This window comes from Babylonia areolata, chromosome 14 (genome assembly GCF_041734735.1).
Source record: "Babylonia areolata isolate BAREFJ2019XMU chromosome 14, ASM4173473v1, whole genome shotgun sequence".
NCBI lineage: Eukaryota > Metazoa > Mollusca > Gastropoda > Neogastropoda > Buccinidae > Babylonia > Babylonia areolata.
This window is the reverse complement of record NC_134889.1, coordinates 35,376,515-35,400,920: the sequence shown is the minus strand read 5'-3', so window position 1 is coordinate 35,400,920 and position 24,406 is coordinate 35,376,515. Positions and strand designations below refer to the sequence as shown.

At 44.7% G+C, this 24,406-nt stretch overlaps 1 protein-coding gene across 1 annotated transcript in view; it reads left to right on the top strand.

Moving 5' to 3' along the window:
• The window catches only part of LOC143289605 (receptor-type tyrosine-protein phosphatase T-like), a 55,108-nt gene extending 31,795 nt beyond the window's left edge, over nucleotides 1–23,313 (top strand). Inside the window, 9 exon segments of the mRNA XM_076598644.1 lie at nucleotides 1–533; nucleotides 3,057–3,256; nucleotides 6,179–6,296; nucleotides 16,045–16,233; nucleotides 16,713–16,926; nucleotides 17,276–17,486; nucleotides 18,619–18,814; nucleotides 21,739–21,887; nucleotides 22,697–23,313. The exon segment at nucleotides 1–533 is cut by the window's left edge and continues 332 nt beyond it. Of these exon segments, the coding sequence (XP_076454759.1) occupies nucleotides 1–533; nucleotides 3,057–3,256; nucleotides 6,179–6,296; nucleotides 16,045–16,233; nucleotides 16,713–16,926; nucleotides 17,276–17,486; nucleotides 18,619–18,814; nucleotides 21,739–21,887; nucleotides 22,697–22,852 (1,966 nt within the window). The 3' untranslated portion in view covers nucleotides 22,853–23,313.
• The last annotated feature ends 1,093 nt before the right edge of the window (nucleotides 23,314–24,406 follow it).

The following is a 24,406-nucleotide window of genomic DNA, read 5'->3' as shown; positions in this document are numbered from 1 at the left end:
GTACATCGAGCTCGACGAGGAACAGAAGGTGTTGCCGGTGGAGGCCTACGACCCGGAGAGGTACTGGAACCGGGTGACCTCGCTGCGGGAGAGCCGCTACATCGTGGTGGGCCGGGAGTGCCTCCCAGACCACGAGCTCGTCCCGGTGGGGACGGAACCACCACTGCCCACATCGCCTACTGTTACCTTCCTCAAGGAGTTCCAGTCCCTGCCGCACAGCATGGAGGGGACGGGGGTGGAGGAGGCCATGCAGCACCCGGACAGGAACCGCTTCCACCACATCCTGCCCTACGACCACTCCCTGGTGCTCCTGGCCCCGGACGCCTCCAGCGACTGTACCTACATCAACGCCAACTTCCTGACGGGGTACCGGAGCCAGCATGCCTACATTGCGGCACAAAGCCCTTACGACGACACGACAGCACTGGACTTGTGGCGACTAATCCACCAGTACCACATCAGGACGGTGGTCACGCTGGCCAATGTGGTGGAGGACAACATCGTCAAATACACCCAGTTCTGGCCTCTGCAAGGTGGGTGTGTCTTCTTCCTCTTCTTCTTTGTTCATGGGCTGCAGCTCCCACATTCACTCAAATGTACATGAGTGGGCTTTTACGTGTATGACAAATTTTACCCTGCTATGTAGGCAGCCATACTCCGTTTTTTAGGATGTGCATGCTGGGTTAGTTCTGGTTGATGGTCACTCCGACAGGCGCAGTAGCCGAGTGGTTACAGCGTTGGACTTTCAGTCTGAGGGCCCGGGTTCGAATCATGGTGACGGCGCCTGGTGGGTAAAGGGTGGAGATTTTTACAATCTCCCAGGTCAACATATGTGCAGACCTGCTAGTGCCTGAACCCCCTTCATGTGTAAACGCATGCATAAGATCAAATATGCACGTTAAAGATCCTGTAATCCATGTCAGCATTCGGTGGGTTATGGAAACAAGAACATAACCAGCATGTACACCCCCTAAAGCGGTGTGTGGCTGCCTGCATGGTGGGGTAAATACGGTCATGCACGTAAGGGCCCACTTGTGTGCATACGAGTGGACGTGGGGGTTGCGGCCAACAGACGCAGAAGAAAATGGTCACTCCCACACACACCACACCGCCTTTTGCTTTGTGGCCACTGCATGGTGGGTCTGTCTGATGACGGTCACTCACACACACACACACACACACACACACACACACACCACACCACACCACACCACCTCTCATTTCGTTAACTCATTCAGACTCATGCTCAGTTCTTGACGCTGGAAGGTGGTTCACTGAAATGGCGAACATTGATGGAGAGTCGGTGATTTAATCAGTCGAATAAAGCTTCGTTTTCATGCTTCCAGATTCCCCAAACAGTTCAATTCAGAATGCCAGCTGCACCAAGCAGGAAGGAATGAAATCAGAGTTGTGTGTTGGTAAGAGAATACTTGTACCTGCTCCACAGGGGAAGTAATCATGGTATGAATTGACTGCACCTGGAGTAGAATGAGTTAACTCATCCATGCCACATTGATGTAGAAAAAAAAAGCAGAAAATAAACTGTTTTTCCTCCAACTTGCGATGTGTGGACTCATTGGGAAATACTGTACAAGTTAATTCCCTTTCTTTGAAATTTATGCATATGTAGAAACGTGAAAATGGTATAATAAAGATGAATCGTGACACTAAAGCAATGCTCAGGTGCACGGCTGAACAAAGTTAGAGAGCATGGATGAAGTGACCATTGGTAAGTTTCTCCTACTTGTTTCCACTTCGAGTGACCATGGCTGTGCTACGTGTGTGCAGGTGAAGTGACCATTGGCGTGTTACCTGTTGAAGTGACCATTGGTGTGTTACCTGTTGAAGTGACCATGGCTGTGCTACCTGTTGAAATGACCATGGCTGTGCTACGTGTGTGCAGGTGAAGTGACCATTGGTGTGTTACCTGTTAAAGTGACCATTGGTGTGTTACCTGTTGAAGTGACCATTGGTGTGTTACCTGTTGAAGTGACCATTAGTGTGTGTTACCTGTTAAAGTGACCATTGGTGTGTTACCTGTTGAAGTGACCATTAGTGTGTGTTACCTGTTGAAGTGACCATTGGTGTGTTACCTGTTGAAGTGACCATTAGTGTGTGTTACCTGTTAAAGTGACCATTAGTGTGTTACCTGTTGAAGTGACCATTGGTGTGTTACCTGTTAAAGTGACCATTGGTGTGTTACCTGTTGAAGTGACCATGGCTGTGCTACGTGTGTGCAGGTGAAGTGACCATTGGCGTGTTACCTGTTAAAGTGACCATTGGTGTGTTACCTGTTAAAGTGACCATTGGTGTGTTACCTGTTGAAGTGACCATTAGTGTGTGTTACCTGTTAAAGTGACCATTGGTGTGTTACCTGTTAAAGTGACCATTAGTGTGTGTTACCTGTTAAAGTGACCATTGGTGTGTTACCTGTTGAAATGACCATGGCTGTGCTACGTGTGTGCAGGTGAAGTGACCATTGGCGTGTTACCTGTTGAAGTGACCATTGGTGTGTTACCTGTTGAAGTGACCATTAGTGTGTGTTACCTGTTAAAGTGACCATTGGTGTGTTACCTGTTAAAGTGACCATTGGTGTGTTACCTGTTGAAGTGACCATTAGTGTGTGTTACCTGTTAAAGTGACCATTGGTGTGTTACCTGTTGAAGTGACCATTGGTGTGTTACCTGTTGAAGTGACCATTGGTGTGTTACCTGTTGAAGTGACCATTAGTGTGTGTTACCTGTTAAAGTGACCATTGGTGTGTTACCTGTTGAAGTGACCATGGCTGTGCTACGTGTGTGCAGGTGAAGTGACCATTGGCGTGTTACCTGTTAAAGTGACCATTGGTGTGTTACCTGTTAAAGTGACCATTGGTGTGTTACCTGTTAAAGTGACCATTGGTGTGTTACCTGTTAAAGTGACCATTGGTGTGTTACCTGTTGAAGTGACCATTAGTGTGTGTTACCTGTTGAAGTGACCATTAGTGTGTTACCTGTTAAAGTGACCATTGGTGTGTTACCTGTTGAAGTGACCATCGGTGTTATACCTGTGTGCAGGAAAAGTGACCATCGGTCAGTTTTTGCTGGAGCTGGAAGAGGCACAGGAGTACGCGGACTTCAGCGTGTACGACGTCAGCGTGCGGGAGAGCGGGGAGGAGGAGGGGGAGGAACAGGTGGTGCGCCTGTTTGACTTCACGGCGTGGCCCCCTCACGGAGTGCCGGATGACCCCCTGCCTTTCCTCGACCTCCGGCATAAGGTGTGCGTCTTTGCACAGGTTTTGGATCTCTCTCTCTCTGTCTTTCTCGTTCTTGCTCGCTCTCTCTCTCTATATATATACGGTCTGATTTTACCTATACACGTGCACACATATACATACATGCATGCACGCACAAGCATGCACGAACGCAGACGCAAGTGTGTACACACACACGTGTATGTACACTCATGCCTGCATGCCAACACATACATACACACACACACACACACACACACACACACACACACACACGCTCACACATTGTCATACACACACACACACACATATGCAGGCACACACATGCATGAACATGCACGCACATATGCACATGCACCGTGCGTACGCGCACACACACACACACACACACACACAGTGATGGCCTAGAGGTAACACGTCCGCCTAGGAAGCGAGAGAATATGAGCGCACTGGTTCAAATCACAGCTCAGTCGTCAATATTTTCTCCCCCTCCACTAGACCTTGAGTGGTGAACTGGACGTTAGTCATTTGGATGAGACGATAAACCAAGGTCCTGTGTGCAGCATGCACTTAGTGCACGTAAAAGAACCCACGGCAACAGAAGGGATGTCCCTGGCAAAATGCTGTAGAAAAATCCGCTTGGATACAAAAAAACAAATTAAACTGCAGGCAGGAAAAAATGAAAAAAAATGATGGCGCTCTCAGTATAGCTATGCATTCTCCCTGGGGAGAGCAGCCCGAATTTTACACAGAGATTTAATCTGTTGTGACAAAAAAGAGAAATACAATACAATACACACACACACACACACACACACACACACACACTACAACAAACAACACACATGCACAACAAGCAACACACACAGACACACACACACACACACACACACACACACACACACACACACACACACACACACACTGGAGCCCACTAGTAAGTTTGTGAAAACTGAGTGCCAAGATTTCAATGATTTCCTGAACTGTCTGTTGGCCACAATGGTACCATGTTAATAATAATAATGATAATGAATATTTGGACGCCCTGTCTCCAGAGAGCCCAGAGCATTAACAAAATGTTTGTAATACAATTACACATACATACCTTGATGCAGATACACTCCATAACATTCATTTGCCTATACGCATCACAAAATAAACAGGTCACACACACACACGCACACACACACACACACACACACACACACACACACACACACACACACACACACACACACACACACACACACACACACACACACACACACACACACACACACACACACACACACACACACACCAGGCATTCATACCGATACAGCCCCATTCCTCTCTCCACCCACCAACAGTCGCAAGGCAGACACACAGGGCAGGAAAACTGATCATAACAACTGTGGAAAAGGTGAGTTTTGAGAGCTGATCTGACTGAGGACAAAGACTGAGCGTGTCGGACAGAATGAGGGAGTTTGTTCCAGATGACAGGGCCAATGAAGGAGAAACCACGTTCTCCATGGAGTTTCTTTCGCCTGTTACTCTCAGACTGTTATCGCTGTCATGATTATCATTATGCCAATAAAACCAACACTGTGAATGTGTTGAGATACTTTTATAGCTATGTGGTTTCATGATGAAATCATTGTGTGTGTCAAAATGCTGTTAGACTGTTATCACTGTCAAGGTTATCATTGTGATAACAAAGATTCACTCTATGTTATCACTGTCAAGGTTATCATTATGATAACAAAGATTCACTCTATGTTATCACTGTCAAGGTTATGATTGTGATAACAAAGATTCACTCTATGTTATCACTGTCAAGGTTATCATTATGATAACAAAGATTCACTCTATGTTATCACTGTCAAGGTTATGATTGTGATAACAAAGATTCACTCTGTGTGTCAAAATGCTGTTGTTGTCACTGTCAGGTTATCATTATGATAACAAAGATTCACTCTATGTTATCACTGTCAGGTTATCATTGTGATAACAAAGATTCACTCTATGTTATCACTGTCAAGGTTATCATTGTGATAACAAAGATTCACTCTATGTTATCACTGTCAAGGTTATCATTATGATAACAAAGATTCACTCTATGTTATCACTGTCAAGGTTATCATTATGATAACAAAGATTCACTCTATGTTATCACTGTCAAGGTTATCATTGTGATAACAAAGATTCACTCTATGTTATCACTGTCAAGGTTATCATTATGATAACAAAGAGTCACTCTGTGTGTCAAAATGCTGTTAGACTGTTATCACTGTCAAGGTTATCATTGTGATAACAAAGATTCACTCTATGTTATCACTGTCAAGGTTATCATTATGATAACAAAGATTCACTCTATGTTATCACTGTCAAGGTTATCATTATGATAACAAAGATGCTGTTAGACTGTTATCCCTATCACAAATTATCATAGTGATAACAACATCACTCTTTTTGTCAAAATGCTGTTAGACTGTTATCCCTATCACAAATTATCATAGTGATAACAACATCACTGTCATAACTATGTGGCATCATGACAAAGTCACTGAGTGTGTGTGTGTATGTGTGTGAGTGTGCACGCGCACATGTGTGTGTGATTGTATATGTGGGTGTGTGGGTAGGTGGGCAGATATTTTTGTGTTTGTGTGTTAAAATCATGTTATTCTATGTGACATCATGACAAAATCACCCTGTGTGTGTGTGTGAATGTGTGTGTGTGTATGTGTGTGAGTGTGCACGCGCACATGTGTGTGTGATTGTATATGTGGGTGTGTGGGTAGGTGGGCAGATATTTTTGTGTTTGTGTGTTAAAATCATGTTATTCTATGTGACATCATGACAAAATCACCCTGTGTATGTGTGTGTGTGTGTGTGTGTGTGTGTGTGTGAAATCTCTGTTACTGACATATGAGTTGACAATGAAATCACTGTGTGCGTTGTTCAAAGGTTCGTCAGCACCACGGGGACGACACCAGCCCAATACTGGTGCATTGTGGGACAGGGGTGGCCAGGTCGGGCGTCTTCATCGCTGTGGATTCGCTCATCGATCAGTACGCCGCTGAAGGTAGATGTCATGTTGTGCTGTCCGTCACATGGTACTCACACAGATACAGGTCCACTCCTCTGAAGGTAGATGTCATGTTGTGCTGTCCGTCACATGGTACTCACACAGATACAGGTCCACTCCTCTGAAGGTAGATGTCATGTTGTTGTGCTGTCCAACACATGGTACTCACACAGATACAGGTCCACTCCTCTGAAGGTAGATGTCATGTTGTGCTGTCCTTCACATGGTACTCACACAGATACAGGTCCACTCCTCTGAAGGTAGATGTCATGCTGTGCTGTCCGTCACATGGTACTCACACAGATACAGGTCCACTCCTCTGAAGGTAGATGTCATGTTGTTGTGCTGTCCAACACATGGTGCTCACACAGATACAGGTCCACTCCTCTGAAGGTAGATGTCATGTTGTGCTGTCCTTCACATGGTACTCACACAGATACAGGTCCACTCCTCTGAAGGTAGATGTCATGTTGTTGTGCTGTCCTTCACATGGTACTCACACAGATACAGGTCCACTCCTCTGAAGGTAGATGTCATGTTGTTGTGCTGTCCAACACATGGTACTCACACAGATACAGGTCCACTCCTCTGAAGGTAGATGTCATGTTGTGCTGTCCTTCACATGGTACTCACACAGATACAGGTCCACTCCTCTGAAGGTAGATGTCATGCTGTGCTGTCCGTCACATGGTACTCACACAGATACAGGTCCACTCCTCTGAAGGTAGATGTCATGTTGTTGTGCTGTCCAACACATGGTGCTCACACAGATACAGGTCCACTCCTCTGAAGGTAGATGTCATGTTGTGCTGTCCTTCACATGGTACTCACACAGATACAGGTCCACTCCTCTGAAGGTAGATGTCATGTGCTGTCCTTCACATGGTACTCACACAGATACAGGTCCACTCCTCTGAAGGTAGATGTCATGTTGTGCTGTCCTTCACATGGTGCTCACACAGATACAGGTCCACTCCTCTGAAGGTAGATGTCATGTTGTGCTGTCCTTCACATGGTACTCACACAGATACAGGTCCACTCCTCTGAAGGTAGATGTCATGTTGTTGTGCTGTCCAACACATGGTACTCACACAGATACAGGTCCACTCCTCTGAAGGTAGATGTCATGTTGTTGTGCTGTCCAACACATGGTACTCACACAGATACAGGTCCACTCCTCTGAAGGTAGATGTCATGTTGTTGTGCTGTCCTTCACATGGTACTCACACAGATACAGGTCCACTCCTCTGAAGGTAGATGTCATGTTGTGCTGTCCTTCACATGGTACTCACACAGCTACAGGTCCACTCCTCTGAAGGTAGATGTCATGTTGTTGTGCTGTCCGTCACATGGTACTCACACAGCTACAGGTCCACTCCTCTGAAGGTAGATGTCATGTTGTTGTGCTGTCCGTCACATGGTACTCACACAGATACAGGTCCACTCCTCTGAAGGTAGATGTCATGTTGTGCTGTCCTTCACATGGTGCTCACACAGATACAGGTCCACTCCTCTGAAGGTAGATGTCATGTTGTGCTGTCCTTCACATGGTACTCACACAGATACAGGTCCACTCCTCTGAAGGTAGATGTCATGTTGTGCTGTCCGTCACATGGTACTCACACAGATACAGGTCCACTCCTCTGAAGGTAGATGTCATGTTGTTGTGCTGTCCTTCACATGGTACTCACACAGCTACAGGTCCACTCCTCTGAAGGTAGATGTCATGTTGTGCTGTCCTTCACATGGTGCTCACACAGATACAGGTCCACTCCTCTGAAGGTAGATGTCATGTTGTGCTGTCCGTCACATGGTACTCACACAGATACAGGTCCACTCCTCTGAAGGTAGATGTCATGTTGTTGTGCTGTCCGTCACATGGTACTCACACAGATACAGGTCCACTCCTCTGAAGGTAGATGTCATGTTGTTGTGCTGTCCGTCACATGGTACTCACACAGATACAGGTCCACTCCTCTGAAGGTAGATGTCATGTTGTGCTGTCCGTCACATGGTACTCACACAGATACAGGTCCACTCCTCTGAAGGTAGATGTCATGTTGTTGTGCTGTCCGTCACATGGTACTCACACAGATACAGGTCCACTCCTCTGAAGGTAGATGTCATGTTGTTGTGCTGTCCGTCACATGGTACTCACACAGATACAGGTCCACTCCTCTGAAGGTAGATGTCATGTGCTGTCCTTCACATGGTGCTCACACAGATACAGGTCCACTCCTCTGAAGGTAGATGTCATGTTGTGCTGTCCTTCACATGGTGCTCACACAGATACAGGTCCACTCCTCTGAAGGTAGATGTCATGTTGTGCTGTCCGTCACATGGTACTCACACAGATACAGGTCCACTCCTCTGAAGGTAGATGTCATGTTGTTGTGCTGTCCTTCACATGGTACTCACACAGATACAGGTCCACTCCTCTGAAGGTAGATGTCATGTGCTGTCCGTCACATGGTACTCACACAGATACAGGTCCACTCCTCTGAAGGTAGATGTCATGTTGTGCTGTCCGTCACATGGTACTCACACAGATACAGGTCCACTCCTCTGAAGGTAGATGTCATGTTGTGCTGTCCTTCACATGGTACTCACACAGATACAGGTCCACTCCTCTGAAGGTAGATGTCATGTTGTGCTGTCCGTCACATGGTACTCACACAGATACAGGTCCACTCCTCTGAAGGTAGATGTCATGTGCTGTCCTTCACATGGTACTCACACAGATACAGGTCCACTCCTCTGAAGGTAGATGTCATGTGCTGTCCTTCACATGGTACTCACACAGATACAGGTCCACTCCTCTGAAGGTAGATGTCATGTTGTGCTGTCCGTCACATGGTACTCACACAGATACAGGTCCACTCCTCTGAAGGTAGATGTCATGTTGTTGTGCTGTCCGTCACATGGTACTCACACAGGGGGGGGGGCATGGGGGAGGGGTCTGGGGGGGGGGGGGGAGGGGGGATGCATGCGAGATATGTTCCTGTTTTCATAACCCACCGAATGCTGACATGGATTACCGGATCTTTAACGTGCGTATTTCACAAGGGAAATGCATTTTTGTCTTGTTTGTTTCAAAGAACGTCAAGAAGCTCTCTTTTTTTCTTTCTCTTTTTTTATTAGCTTTTTAAAACATTTATCTTCAAAAGCGGGTTTATGCGGATATCGGTCCTTTGAAACTGTAAAACGACCCACCCCCTCCGCACCACTCCCCCCCTCCCCCTTCCCCTTCCAACGGTTCCTAGCCACCAGCCTTCCAACCCATCATTCATCCACCTTGATGCTTCACCTGTCCCATCACTCTCTCCCACCCCCTCCGCACCACTCCCCCCCTCCCCCTTCCCCTGCCAACGGTTCCTAGTCACCAGCCTTCCAACCCATCATTCATCCACCTTGATGCTTCACCTGTCCCATCACTCTCTCCCACCCCCTCCGCACCACTCCCCCCCTCCCCCTTCCCCTGCCAACGGTTCCTAGTCACCAGCCTTCCAACCCATCATTCATCCACCTTGATGCTTCACCTGTCCCATCACTCTCTCCCACCCCCTCCGCACCACTCCCCCCCTCCCCCTTCCCCTGCCAACGGTTCCTAGTCACCAGCCTTCCAACCCATCATTCATCCACCTTGATGCTTCACCTGTCCCATCACTCTCTCCCACCCCCTCCGCACCACTCCCCCCCTCCCCCTTCCCCTGCCAACGGTTCCTAGTCACCAGCCTTCCAACCCATCATTCATCCACCTTGATGCTTCACCTGTCCCATCACTCTCTCCCACCCCCTCCACACCACTCCCCCCCCTTCCAACGGTTCCTAGTCACCAGCCTTCCAACCCATCATTCATCCACCTTGATGCTTCACCTGTATCCATCACTCTCTCCCACCTCCCTCCACTCCCCTTCCCCCCCCCTTCCCCTTCCAACGGTTCCTAGTCACCAGCCTTCCAACCCATCATTCATCCACCTTGATGCTTCACCTGTCCCTTCACTCTCTCCCACCTCCCTCCACCCACACACCCCATAACAGTTACTACCCTAACCCTGGTTATCTGCACACCTATCAGTTTCCTTGTAGCGATTCCGGGAGAATGTCTACGCTCCCCATATCTATACTCCCCCAGTTCTGTGTCCCAGTAGGTTGAAGTTCCCCCAGGTCTATACCTGTTTCATCATGCACTTTTGGGTAGTGGTCAGTAATGGCAGATCAGCAGTGTAAGCAGTCAAAACATAGGAAAAAGTGTTAATATTGCATAAGAAAGAACACATAAAGCAAAACAGACGTTAACATGATGCAAGCTGCATACTTTTGACTAGTAGTCAGAACTGGTCAATGAATCGTCAAACCAGGTAAAGAAGCCTTGATTTTCCATAATCATGCCAAAATGCCCACATTCTGTAAACTTTTGTATCGTGTTCAGTTGTGGTTAGTACTGGCCGGCAATGACCGGCAGCAGTTAATAGCGCTGAGTTAAGTCAACTTCTGCCAAGAAGTCCCAGTATGCAGTAACTGTCACAAAATGATACACTCTGAACAGTTAGTGGTCAGCTGTGGTCAACAGTGGTCAGTCAGCAGTCAAAAACTGTCAAGGAATCATAATAAAACTAACGTGCACCACCACCACCACCACCCCACGCCCCCACCACCACCACCCAAAACAACAACAACAACAAACAAACAAAACAAAACAAACCACGCAGTCTGACCACTTTTGCAAGGTAATCAGTGTGGTCAGTAACGGTCAGTGATCAGCAGAAACTACTGGTCAGGTAATTGTCAAATTCTGCCAAGAATTGTATAACCCTCACAGAGCAGTGCAATTTGAACACAAAGGTCAGCAGTTGTCAACAGTGGTCAGGCAGTGGTCATGAAAACTCATCAAGACATCACAGTGCAAAAACGTGACAGTTAACGCAATCAGAGCACTGGGGTTGTGGTCAACAGTGGTCAACAGTGGCCATAGACCTGGGTGAACACTGACCAGAAGGACCATTGACCTGGTGGAGCAGTCAAGACCAACAAAATGTAAATTTTGGGGAACATAGAGCTGGTGGAACACAGAGATGACCTATAGATTTTCCTCCTGACTGTTTCCAGTACACTAGACTTGTATCTTTATTTGCTTATCTGTTGATGCTTTCATTCATTCCCTTCCACCATGTATCTGTTGATGCTTTCATTCATTCCCTTCCACCATGTATCTGTTGATGCTTTCATTCATTCCCTTCCACCATGTATCTGATGATGCTTTCATTCATTCCCTTCCACCATGTATCTGATGATGCTTTCATTCATTCCCTTCCACCATGTATCTGATGATGCTTTCATTCATTCCCTTCCACCATGTATCTGTTGATGCTTTCATTCATTCCCTTCCACCATGTATCTGATGATGCTGTCATTCATTCCCTCCCACCATGTATCTGATGATGCTGTCATTCATTCCCTTCCACCATGTATCTGATGATGCTGTCATTCATTCCCCTATGATGCTGTCATTCATTCCCTTCCACCATGTATCTGTTGATGCTTTCATTCATTCCCTTCCACCATGTATCTGATGATGCTGTCATTCATTCCCTTCCACCATGTATCTGATGATGCTGTCATTCATTCCCTTCCACCATGTATCTGATGATGCTGTCATTCATTCCCTTCCACCATGTATCTGATGATGCTGTCATTCCCTTCCACCATGTATCTGATGATGCTGTCATTCATTCCCTTCCACCATGTATCACTAGAGAGCAGCTTCAATGCAGGCTATCACAGTAGGACTTCCCTGCCTTTTATTTCCATCAGTAAATTTCTGGTGGACAGGAGAGGGAGGGGTGTGAGGATGGGTCACTAAAGGCCAGTCCAGAACAACGTACCCCCTCGCCCCCCCACACCCCCCAACACCCCTCCCCCAGACCCCACAGAGATGAGATTTTTCGGTAAATTTTCGGAAATGTATTAACCTGAGAGACCCAAGATCCATGTAAATCCTCTGTGAAAATGAAGGGGCACATATATGTGTGATTGGTTCTTTTTCCGTTGATCGGACTCGTGCGTCCATCCGTATTCTCAGACAGGTTGGAATTTTAATCTTTTCTTTATTTTTCATTTAATTCAAAATGCGGTGAACTTTATGCTTTAGAGAACCCATTTGAAAACACGACTCGACTCCATAATTTTCTTCACGTTGCACGCATGAATGTGAATCTGAATTTAAAACATTCCAAAAGTGAAAAGGTCTTCAGTCCATATGGTAAAGGCCTGGAAACTGGACCTTCTCCTTAATTGTACCTTTAGTCAGTTTCGATAACTCTGAATGTATGTGATCTGATCCGTCGTTCTTTGGCTTGTTGACTTCGCTTGCGCCTGCAGGCATCACAAAAATGGCGTGAACATTGCAGAAAGGAAAAGTCGTTTCATTTCAGGTGGTTTTGCCCAACGTCATGCTGAGAATTCCATGTCAACCCATGCGGTTAATTGCACTCTGATGATAAATGTGATGTGAATTATTGGAAACTGTAACAAAGCAAAAAAAACAAGAAAAATATAGTTCTGTCAGATGAGATGGCAACCTGCTGTTGGCATGTTTTTGCAGTGAGCGGAATTTTGATATTGTACCATAATAATTGTGCAATATTTGACCGGTGGTACAATTCACCAACCCAAGCTACAACTTTACTCATGTCAAACCGCACCCATTGCACACACACACACACACACACACACACACACACACACACACACACACACACACACACACACACACACACAGAGAAAGAGAGAGAGAATGGTTATAAACCATACTGGAACAGAATGAAAAATGGTTGATAGCCGGTGGTTTTAATGCCCATTCTCCATTCTGGGAAAGACTGTACAATGACCATCAACAATCGCTGTGTTGAAAATGTAGTGCATTTGTCTTTACATCTTGTGAATGATGGTAGTGTAACAGAACCCCTGATGATATCACGATATAAAGCAACAGCCATAAACCAAAATGTCATCCCCTGTCACCCCTGATGATATCACGATATAAAGCAACAGCCATAAACCAAAATGTCATCCCCTGTCACCCCTGATGATATCACGATATAAAGCAGCAGCCATAAACCAGAGATGTCATCCCCTGTCAGTTGTTTGCAGGCGCAATCAGGAAATTTGGTAGGAACATTTTGAATTTGGTGAGAACACTCGGACTCCGAGTTACATCAGCAAATGTACATTTTATCCACACGGCATACAAGGAAACAGCTGGCATCTCTGATAAACCCATCTCTCGTTTCCCCCGTAATTGCTTCAGATTGCGACTGCTACACCATCAAGCACACCCTAGCCAATGACCATTTACCCATTCTCATTACTATAAAAGATAAACCAGTGTGATTTGACTTTGTAAAAGATAGGATTCCAAACTATGATTATGAAAAAGCTGACTGCACCAAATTCTAAAACACTCTTTCAGCTGCCATATGAAATGAAATGTTAAAGCATTTTCCTGAAACATTCCTTGGATTTCCACACCATCATATATTCAGTGTTGCTGATCAAACGGAATGTTGCCATCTTTATGGAAACAATCAATAGTGGTTCTTTTTTCAAACAAGACCGTACAAAAACCGATAAAAGGCAATTACAGGCTAATTGCTTTGACTTCCTACACTGGAAAGTTAATGGAAAATTTTGCGCTTAACACGTTCCTTCATTACTGTGGGAAAAAAATCCAAGAAATCAAGCAGGCTTTCGATAAGGGAGAAAAGCGATGAATCATCTAGTTGATATTACTACTATGATAAAACATCAATTTGTTCAAAGACAGAAAGTGCCCGTCACTTTCTTTAACATTAAAAAACACACCAAAATACATATGATCAAGCATGGCAGTCCCGTGTAAACTGAAATCCATTTGTTGATCAGTTTGCATGTTTAACTAAACAGTAGCTTTTTAAGCAATAAAGTAATGCAAACAAAGATGGGAAATACTAACTCTAACTCCAGAGCACTTGGCATGAGAACTGTCTTGTTGACTAAAGTCACTTATGATAGTGAACTGTCGTGTTGACTTAAGTCACCTATGATAGAGAACTGTCTTGTTGACTAAAGTCACCTATGGCGTTGAACTGTCTTGTTGACTAAAGTCACCTATGGCGTTGAACTGTCTTGTTGACTAAAGTCACCTATGTGTTGAACTGTCTTGTTGACTAAAGTCACCTATGGCGTTGAACTGTCTTGTTGACTAAAGTCACCTATGATAGTGAACTGTCTTGTTGACTAAAGTCACCTATGGCGTTGAACTGTCTTGTTGACTAAAGTCACCTATGATAGAGAACTGTCTTGTTGACTAAAGTCACCTATGGCGTTGAACTGTCTTGTTGACTAAAGTCACCTATGGCAGAGAACTGTCTTGTTGACTAAAGTCACCTATGCAGATGAACTGTCGTGTTGACTTAAAGTCACCTATGATAGAGAACTGTCTTGTTGACTAAGTCACCTATGGCGTTGAAACTGTCTTCTTGACTAAAGTCACCTATGGCGTTGAACTGTCGTGTTGACTAAAGTCACCTATGATAGTTGAACTGTCTTGTTGACTAAAGTCACTATGATAGTGAACTGTCTTGTTGACTAAAGTCACCTATGGCGTTGAACTGTCGTGTTGACTAAAGTCACCTATGGCAGAGAACTGTCTTGTTGACTAAAGTCACCTATGGCAGTGAACTGTCTTGTTGACTAAAGTCACCTATGGCGTTGAACTGTCTTGTTGACTAAAGTCACCTATGATAGAGAACTGTCTTGTTGACTAAAGTCACCTATGATAGAGAACTGTCTTGTTGACTTAAGTCACCTATGATAGAGAACTGTCTTGTTGACTAAAGTCACCTATGGCGTTGAACTGTCGTGTTGACTAAAGTCACCTATGATAGAGAACTGTCTTGTTGACTAAAGTCACCTATGGCGTTGAACTGTCTTGTTGACTAAAGTCACCTATGGCGGTGAACTGTCTTGTTGACTAAAGTCACCTATGGCGTTGAACTGTCTTGTTGACTAAAGTCACCTATGGTAGTGAACTGTCTTGTTGACTAAAGTCACCTATGGCAGAGAACTGTCTTGTTGACTAAAGTCACCTATGATAGTGAACTGTCTTGTTGACTAAAGTCACCTATGGCGTTGAACTGTCTTGTTGACTAAAGTCACCTATGGCAGAGAACTGTCTTGTTGACTAAAGTCACCTATGATAGTGAACTGTCTTGTTGACTAAAGTCACCTATGGTGTTGAACTGTCTTGTTGACTAAAGTCACCTATGGCAGAGAACTGTCTTGTTGACTAAAGTCACCTATGGCAGAGAACTGTCTTGTTGACTAAAGTCACCTATGGCAGTGAACTGTCTTGTTGACTAAAGTCACCTATGGCGTTGAACTGTCTTGACTTCTTTCTTCATCACACGTTTATTATTAATTTTCTTCACTTTAATTATATCTCAGCCTAGTTTTGTTCAAAACTCATGTATGATCACATCTTAACTTCTAGTTATGATGCCATCCGTCACATATTCAGTATACATGTACATGTGTCAGGACAGGACTTATATAAGATTTTCTTGTTGTCCTGTTCATCGATATCTGTGTTGTATTGTTGTGACATGTTCCAAATAAAACTGTCTTGTTGAGTAAAGTAGCGTGTGGTGGTGAAAGAGCTGTGATATGATTCTGTGTATTCATGGCTTGTATTGGTTTGCTTCAGGTCGGATCAGCGTGTTCTCTTTTGTGCGTAAGATGCGCTCGGAGCGGCCGCTGATGGTGCGAACGAGCAAACAGTACGTGTTCATCTATGAATGCTTGCTGGAGCATTTCCAAGCCGGCCAGGTCCTGACTGACCTCAGCGCTATGAAGGACATGTACCACAACTGGATCACGCCCAACGTCAAAACAGGTGTGTGTGGGGAAAAAACAAAAAAACAAAAAAAACGGAAGAGAAAATGTTATTATTATCACCTTACAGAAATTGTTACAGTATCATCTTCAGTTTGTTTGTTATCTTGAATTAGGAAGAAGAGAAAAAAAAAACCCAGTATATTTCCATGCAGACCTTCAGTCACAAAGAACAAAGAACTGTGATCATCAATACTCAACAGACCAACTAGTCATCAGAGACCAAGCTGTAAGCGCTTTTTTAAAAAAAATGTAGTCATTTGCACAACGTTTTGCCTGTCTGGATAGAGCTGAATTAGTCAGGCTTCAGTTGCACACACACACACACACACACACACACACACATGAAAAAAAAAAAAATTTCACCACAACATTTTTTTTACCAGGGACAACCCTTGTCGCTGTGCGTTCATTTACACGCACTAAGTGCGCACACGCCCCCCTCCTCCCAACCTCCCCGCCCCCAACATTTTTTTTCAGGAAATTCGTTCCTGAAGGACCAGTTCCAGCTCCTGCAGCGGCTGACTCGCGGCCTGGACAGCCGGCAGTGCTCAGAGGCCCTGCTGCCCCGCAACCTGCCCCTCAGCAGGTACCCCTTCATCCTCCCCGCCGACAGGCACCGCCCCCCGCTCTTCCCCATGGGGGACCACTTTGCTGGGGACTACATCAACGCCATCTACGTCAATGGTTACAGGTAATTCACCGAATCTTATGTTTAAAAAAAAAAAAAAAACAATAAAAATAATAAGTGTAAGATGACAGGTTAGCTGTGAGATGATGGGAATCGATGTTCAAAAGAAAGAAGTGATGATTAGTGTAAGGTCTTGTTCTTCTTCTTCGTTCATGGGCTGCAACTCCCACGTTCACTCGTATGTACACAAGTGGGCTCTTACGTGTATGGCCGTTTTTACCCCGCCATGTAGGCAGCCATACTCTGTTTTCTGGGGTGTGCATGCTGGGTATGTTCTTGTTTCCATAACCCACGGAACGTTGACAGGGATTCTAGGATCTTTAACGTGTGTAGTCGATTTTGTTCCACACAGACAGCAGAACCAGTTCATCGTGACCCAGAGCCCCCTGCACAACACGGTGGCCGACTTCTGGCGCCTGCTGTACCAGCAGCACGTCAGTGCCATCGTCGCCATGGATAACTACAACCAGCAGGACGGCACCAGCATCCCCTACTGGGCCCCCGACGTCACCAACAAGCAGTGGGGCCCTTTCAGGGTGCAGGTCACCTCCGCTTTTCAACAGGTGAGACCCGTCTGGGTTTCTCAAGGAAGTTTCAGGACGCCATCAGGACCAGAACGAGAAAAAGTCTCTTCTTTCCCCTGCGATTGCTTCAAAATTCAAATTTCAATGACGGTTTCTCTAGGCGGCGTCACTGCATTCAGACAAATCCATATACGCTTCACCACATCTGCTAGGCAGATGCCTGACCAGCAGTATAACCCAACGTGCTTAGTCAGGCCTTGAGTACATGCCTATATGTATTTGTGTACCAATCAGATTGGTTTTTTTGTTGGGTTTTTTTTTTTTTTTACAATATTTTGCCAGAGGACAACACTCTCGTTGCCATGGGTTCCTTTTCAGTGCACCAAGTGCTGCACATGGAGACCTCGGTTTATCATCTCATCGGAAAGACTGGACACTCAGTTTGATTTTCCATTTTTTGTATTTTTCCTGCCTGCAGTTTTATTTGTGTTCCTGTTGAAGTGGATTTTTCTACAGAATTTTGCCAAGGACAACCCTTTTGTTACCATGGGTTCTTTTACATACGCTAAGTGCATGCTGTACATGGGACCTCGGTTTATTGTCTCATCCAAATGACTAGCGTTTAGACCACCATTCAAGGTCTAATGGAGGGGGAGAAAATACTGGCGATTCAAACCAGTGCACTCAGATTCTCTCGTTTCCTCGGAGGATGCGTTTCGACTAGTGTTTTTTTGTTTGTTTGTTTTTTTGTTTCTTTCTTTATGTTTTTGTCCTCATCTTCTGCAACCCTGTTCAGAAGAGCAGAGGAATTCCAGTCACCAAAAAATAAATAAAAAATAATTTCATTCAGACATTTACAGAAGCTGTACAGTTCTTAACATTGTACTTTCTTTCTTAACCCAAACTGATTTGTGGCACTTTTTTTTTTATTCGCGAAAATATGACCAGGATGAAAGATGTTTAAATTATTCAGAAATGAATTATTGAATTACAAGTGTGTGTGTTTTGGGGGGTGGTTTTTTATGTGTTGTTGTCTCTTTTTTTATGCAGAACTTTGAGTTCAAGCTTAAGGGTTGTTTTTTTGTGGACGCAGATGGGACTTTAAAAAATATTTTTCACACAGACACTCACACTCAAAAATATATTGACATATATTTTCTTTTTCTTTGAGGAAAATGTGACAATTCGTGACATGGAGCTGACAAACACTCTGCACCCCGATGAGGAGCCACAAGCCATACGGCAGTTCCAGTTCAACGGCTGGGCCGAGAAAAGCTTCACGCCTGTCTCCAAAACCATGGCCCTGGATCTCCTGGACCTTGTCTTGGAATTCCAACGCACCTCCCCTCACCCCCACAGCCCCATAGGTAGGTGGACGGCGCAGCAGCCGAGTGGTCAAAGCGTTGGACTGTCAGTGTGAGTCTCAGGTTGAAATCTTGGTAATGGCGCCTGGTGGGTAAAGCGTTGGACTGTCAGTGTGAGTCTCAGGTTGAAATCTTGGTAATGGCGCCTGGTGGGTAAAGCGTTGGACTGTCAGTGTGAGAGTCTCAGGTTGAAATCTTGGTAATGGCGCCTGGTGGGTAAAGCGTTGGACTGTCAGTGTGAGAGTCTCAGGTTGAAATCTTGGTAATGGCGCCTGGTGGGTAAAGCGTTGGACTGTCAGTGTGAGAGTCTCAGGTTGAAATCTTGGTAATGGCGCCTGGTGGGTAAAGCGTTGGACTGTCAGTGTGAGAGTCTCAGGTTGAAATCTTGGTAATGGCGCCTGGTGGGTAAAGCGTTGGACTGTCAGTGTGAGAGTCTCAGGTTGAAATCTTGGTAATGGCGCCTGGTGGGTAAAGCGTTGGACTGTCAGTGTGAGAGTCTCAGGTTGAAATCTTGGTAATGGCGCCTGGTGGGTAAAGCGTTGGACTGTCAGTGTGAGAGTCTCAGGTTGAAATCTTGGTAATGGCGCCTGGTGGGTAAAGCGTTGGACTGTCAGTGTGAGAGTCTCAGGTTGAAATCTTGGTAATGGCGCCTGGTGGATAAAGCGTTGGACTGTCAGTGTGTCTCAGGTTGAAATCTTGGTAATGGCGCCTGGTGGGTAAAGCGTTGGACTGTCAGTGTGAGTCTCAGGTTGAAATCTTGGTAATGGCGCCTGGTGGGTAAAGCGTTGGACTGTCAGTGTGAGAGTCTCAGGTTGAAATCTTGGTAATGGCGCCTGGTGGGTAAAGCGTTGGACTGTCAGTGTGAGAGTCTCAGGTTGAAATCTTGGTAATGGCGCCTGGTGGGTAAAGCGTTGGACTGTCAGTGTGAGAGTCTCAGGTTGAAATCTTGGTAATGGCGCCTGGTGGGTAAAGCGTTGGACTGTCAGTGTGAGAGTCTCAGGTTGAAATCTTGGTAATGGCGCCTGGTGGGTAAAGCGTTGGACTGTCAGTGTGAGAGTCTCAGGTTGAAATCTTGGTAATGGCGCCTGGTGGGTAAAGCGTTGGACTGTCAGTGTGAGTCTCAGGTTGAAATCTTGGTAATGGCGCCTGGTGGATAAAGCGTTGGACTGTCAGTGTGTCTCAGGTTGAAATCTTGGTAATGGCGCCTGGTGGGTAAAGCGTTGGACTGTCAGTGTGAGTCTCAGGTTGAAATCTTGGTAATGGCGCCTGGTGGGTAAAGCGTTGGACTGTCAGTGTGAGTCTCAGGTTGAAATCTTGGTAATGGCGCCTGGTGGGTAAAGCGTTGGACTGTCAGTGTGAGTCTCAGGTTGAAATCTTGGTAATGGCGCCTGGTGGGTAAAGCGTTGGACTGTCAGTGTGAGTCTCAGGTTGAAATCTTGGTAATGGCGCCTGGTGGGTAAAGCGTTGGACTGTCAGTGTGAGAGTCTCAGGTTGAAATCTTGGTAATGGCGCCTGGTGGGTAAATGGTGGAGATTTTTCCCATCTCCCAGGTCAGTGTATGTGCAGACCTGCTAGTGCCTGAACTCCCTTAGTGTGTATACACATGCAGAAGATCAAATACGCACGTTAAAGATCCTGTAATCCATGTCAGCGTTCGGTGGGTTACGGAAACAAGAACATACCCAGCGTGCATACCCCCGAAAATGGATTATGGCTGCATACACGGCTGGGTAAATAAACAAAACAGTCATGCACGTAAAATGTTACATGTGTATCTGTGTATGTGTGTGTGTGCCTGAAATGTGATTGAATGAAACAGGAAACAAATGATGAGCACCCAGTGGCAGCCATCTGTCGGCTCTACCCAGGTAGGCAGCCTGTTGTGCAAATGACCCTGAGTTTGTAAAGTGCTTAGAGCTTGAGTCTCTTACCAAGGATAGGCACTATATAAGTATCCATATCAAATCAAATCAAATCAAGTCAAATTTTACGTTCCACTCACACAACTCTGTTCTTAGGCACAAATGGATAAACGTAAGTCTGTTAGCAAGTACTTTTTTTGTACCAGTTGTTTGTGTAACTCTTGTTTTTATGCGTTGTGTGTTTTTATGTAGTTTGGTCTATGATGTGATATTACCTTCATTTTTTCCATTAGAATATTGTCATGCAGATGATATTGACATACATTTAATGATACTGACATACATGTAATGATATTGACATACATTTAATGATACTGACCTACATGTAATGAAACTGACATACATATAATGATATTAACATACATATGATGATATTAACATACATATGATGATACTGACATAGTGTACTTATACTGACCTACATACAATGATACTGACATATATACAATGATACTGACATACACTTAATGACATTCACATACATATGATGATACTGACATACATACAATGATATTGACCTACATGGAATGATATTGACTTGCATACAATTATACTAATATGTATACAATGATGTTTACATACATATGATGATACTTACCTACATACAATGATACTGACCTACATACAATTATATTGACCTACATACAATGATACTGACCTACATACATTTAAACTGACCTTCATACAATGATGTTGACCTATATACAATGAGAATGACTTACATACAATGATATTGACAAATATACCATGATGCTGACCTACATACAATGATATTGACCTACATACAATGATATTGACATATATACCATGATACTGACATACATACAGTGATGCTGACCTACATATAGGGATACTGACCTACAAATGATGATACTGACCTACATTTATGCTGACCTACATACAACAATGTTGACCTCCATACAGTGACACTGACCTACATACAATGACACTGACCTACATACAATGACACTGACCTACATACAATGCTGTACTGGGGTGTGTCAGTTGTTCACTGTGAGGATGGCGCCACACACAGCGGACTGCTGGTCTGTCTGGCGGTGCTGTGCGAGAGGTTTGAGGAGGAGAAGGAGGTGGATGTCTACCACGTCATCAGACACATCAAACGTCGTCGTCCGCACATCTTGCAAGATTACGTGAGTCCTCGCCTGTCTGTCTATCCCTATCTGGTAAAGGTTATGTGAGTTTGTGTCTGTCCCTAGCTTGTAAAGGTTATGTGAGTTTGTGTCTGTCCCTATCTGGTAAAGGTTATGTGAGTTTGTGTCTGTCCCTATCTGGTAAAGGTTATGTGAGTTTGTGTCTGTCCCTATCTGGTAAAGGTTATGTGAGTTTTGTTTATCTGTCCGTATCTTGTAAAGGTTATGTGAGTTTTGTTTATCTGTCCCTATCTTGTAAAGGTTATGTGAGTTTGTGTCTGTCCCTATCTTGTAAAGGTTATGTGAGTTTTTGTTTATCTGTCCGTATCTTGTAAAGGTTATGTGAGTTTGTGTTTATCTGTCCCTAGCTTGTAAAGGTTATGTGAGTTTGTGTTGATGTGTTCCTTGCTTGTAAAGATTGAGTTCTTGTTAATGTGTCCATTGCTTGTAAAGATTGTGTGAGTTCTTGTTAATGTGTCCATTGCTTGTAAAGATTGTGTGAGTTCTTGTTAATGTGTCCATTGCTTGTAAAGATTGTGTGAGTTCTTGTTAATATGTCCATTGCTTGTAAAGATTGTGTGAGTTATTGTTGATGTGTCCATTGCTTGTAAAGATTGTGTGAGTTCTTGTTAATATGTCCCTAGCTTGTAAAGATTGTGTGAGTTTGTGTCTGTCTGTACCTAGCTTGTAAAGATTATATAAGTTTCTTGTCAATATGTCCTTAGCTTGTTAAGATTGTGTGAGTTCTTGTCTGTCTGTCAGGTGTAAACATCTGGGATTTGGGTTTTTTTTATCGTGACTGTGTGCAGGATCAGTACCGCTTTTGCTACAAGACACTGTGGGATTTCTGCAACCTGCGTATGCCTGACGGCCCTTTCACGGAGGTTCTGGGACAGACCAAGAACGACAAAGTGTACGGCGTGGCAAGCCTCAGTCTCACTTCCCAGCACGACAGTCTGTACTGACATGACAGTGTACACCCACATAATGACAGTCTGTACTGACATGACAGTGTACACCCACATCATGACAGTCTGTACTGACAACACATGACAGTGTACACCCACATCATGACAGTCTGTACTGACATGACAGTGTACACCCACATCATGACAGTCTGTACTGACAACATGACAGTGTACACAGCACAACAGTCTGTACTGACAAAACATGACAGTGTACACCCACATTGTGACAGTCTGTACTGACATGACAGTGTACACCCACATGACAGTCTGTACTGACAACATGACAGTGTACACCCACATTGTGACAGTCTGTACTGACAACATGACAATATACACAGCACAACAGTCTGTACTGACAACATGACAATGTACACAGCACTACAGTCTGTACTGACAACATGACAGTGTACACAGCACGACAGTCTGTATTGACAACATGACAATGTACACAGCACTACAGTCTGTACTGACAACATGACAATGTACACAGCACTACAGTCTGTATTGACAACACATGACAATGTACACAGCACAACAGTCTGTATTGACAACACATGACAATGTACACAGCACTACAGTCTGTACTGACAACATGACAATGTACACAGCACAACAGTCTGTACTGACAACATGACAGTGTACACAGCACAACAGTCTGTACTGACAACATGACAATGTACACAGCACTACAGTCTGTACAACATGACAATGTACACAGCACAACAGTCTGTACTGACAACATGACAATGTACACAGCACTACAGTCTGTACTGACAACACATGACAGTGTACACAGCACTACAGTCTGTATTGACAACATGACAATGTACACAGCACTACAGTCTGTACTGACAACATGACAATGTACACAGCACTACAGTCTGTATTGACAACACATGACAATGTACACAGCACAACAGTCTGTATTGACAACACATGACAATGTACACAGCACTACAGTCTGTACTGACAACATGACAATGTACACAGCACAACAGTCTGTACTGACAACATGACAGTGTACACAGCACAACAGTCTGTACTGACAACATGACAATGTACACAGCACTACAGTCTGAACAACATGACAATGTACACAGCACAACAGTCTGTACTGACAACATGACAATGTACACAGCACTACAGTCTGTACTGACAACATGACAATGTACACAGCACTACAGTCTGTACTGACAACATGACAATGTACACAGCACTACAGTCTGTACTGACAACATGACAATGTACACAGCACAACAGTCTGTACTGACAACATGACAATGTACACAGCACAACAGTCTGTACTGACAACATGACAGTGTACACAGCACAACAGTCTGTACTGACAACATGACAATGTACACAGCACTACAGTCTGTACAACATGACAGTGTACACAGCACAACAGTCTGTACTGACAATATGACATTGTACACAGCACTACAGTCTGTACAACATGGCAATGTACACAGCACAACAGTCTGTACTGACAACACATGACAGTGTACACAGCATTACAGTCTGTACTGACAACATGACAATGTACACAGC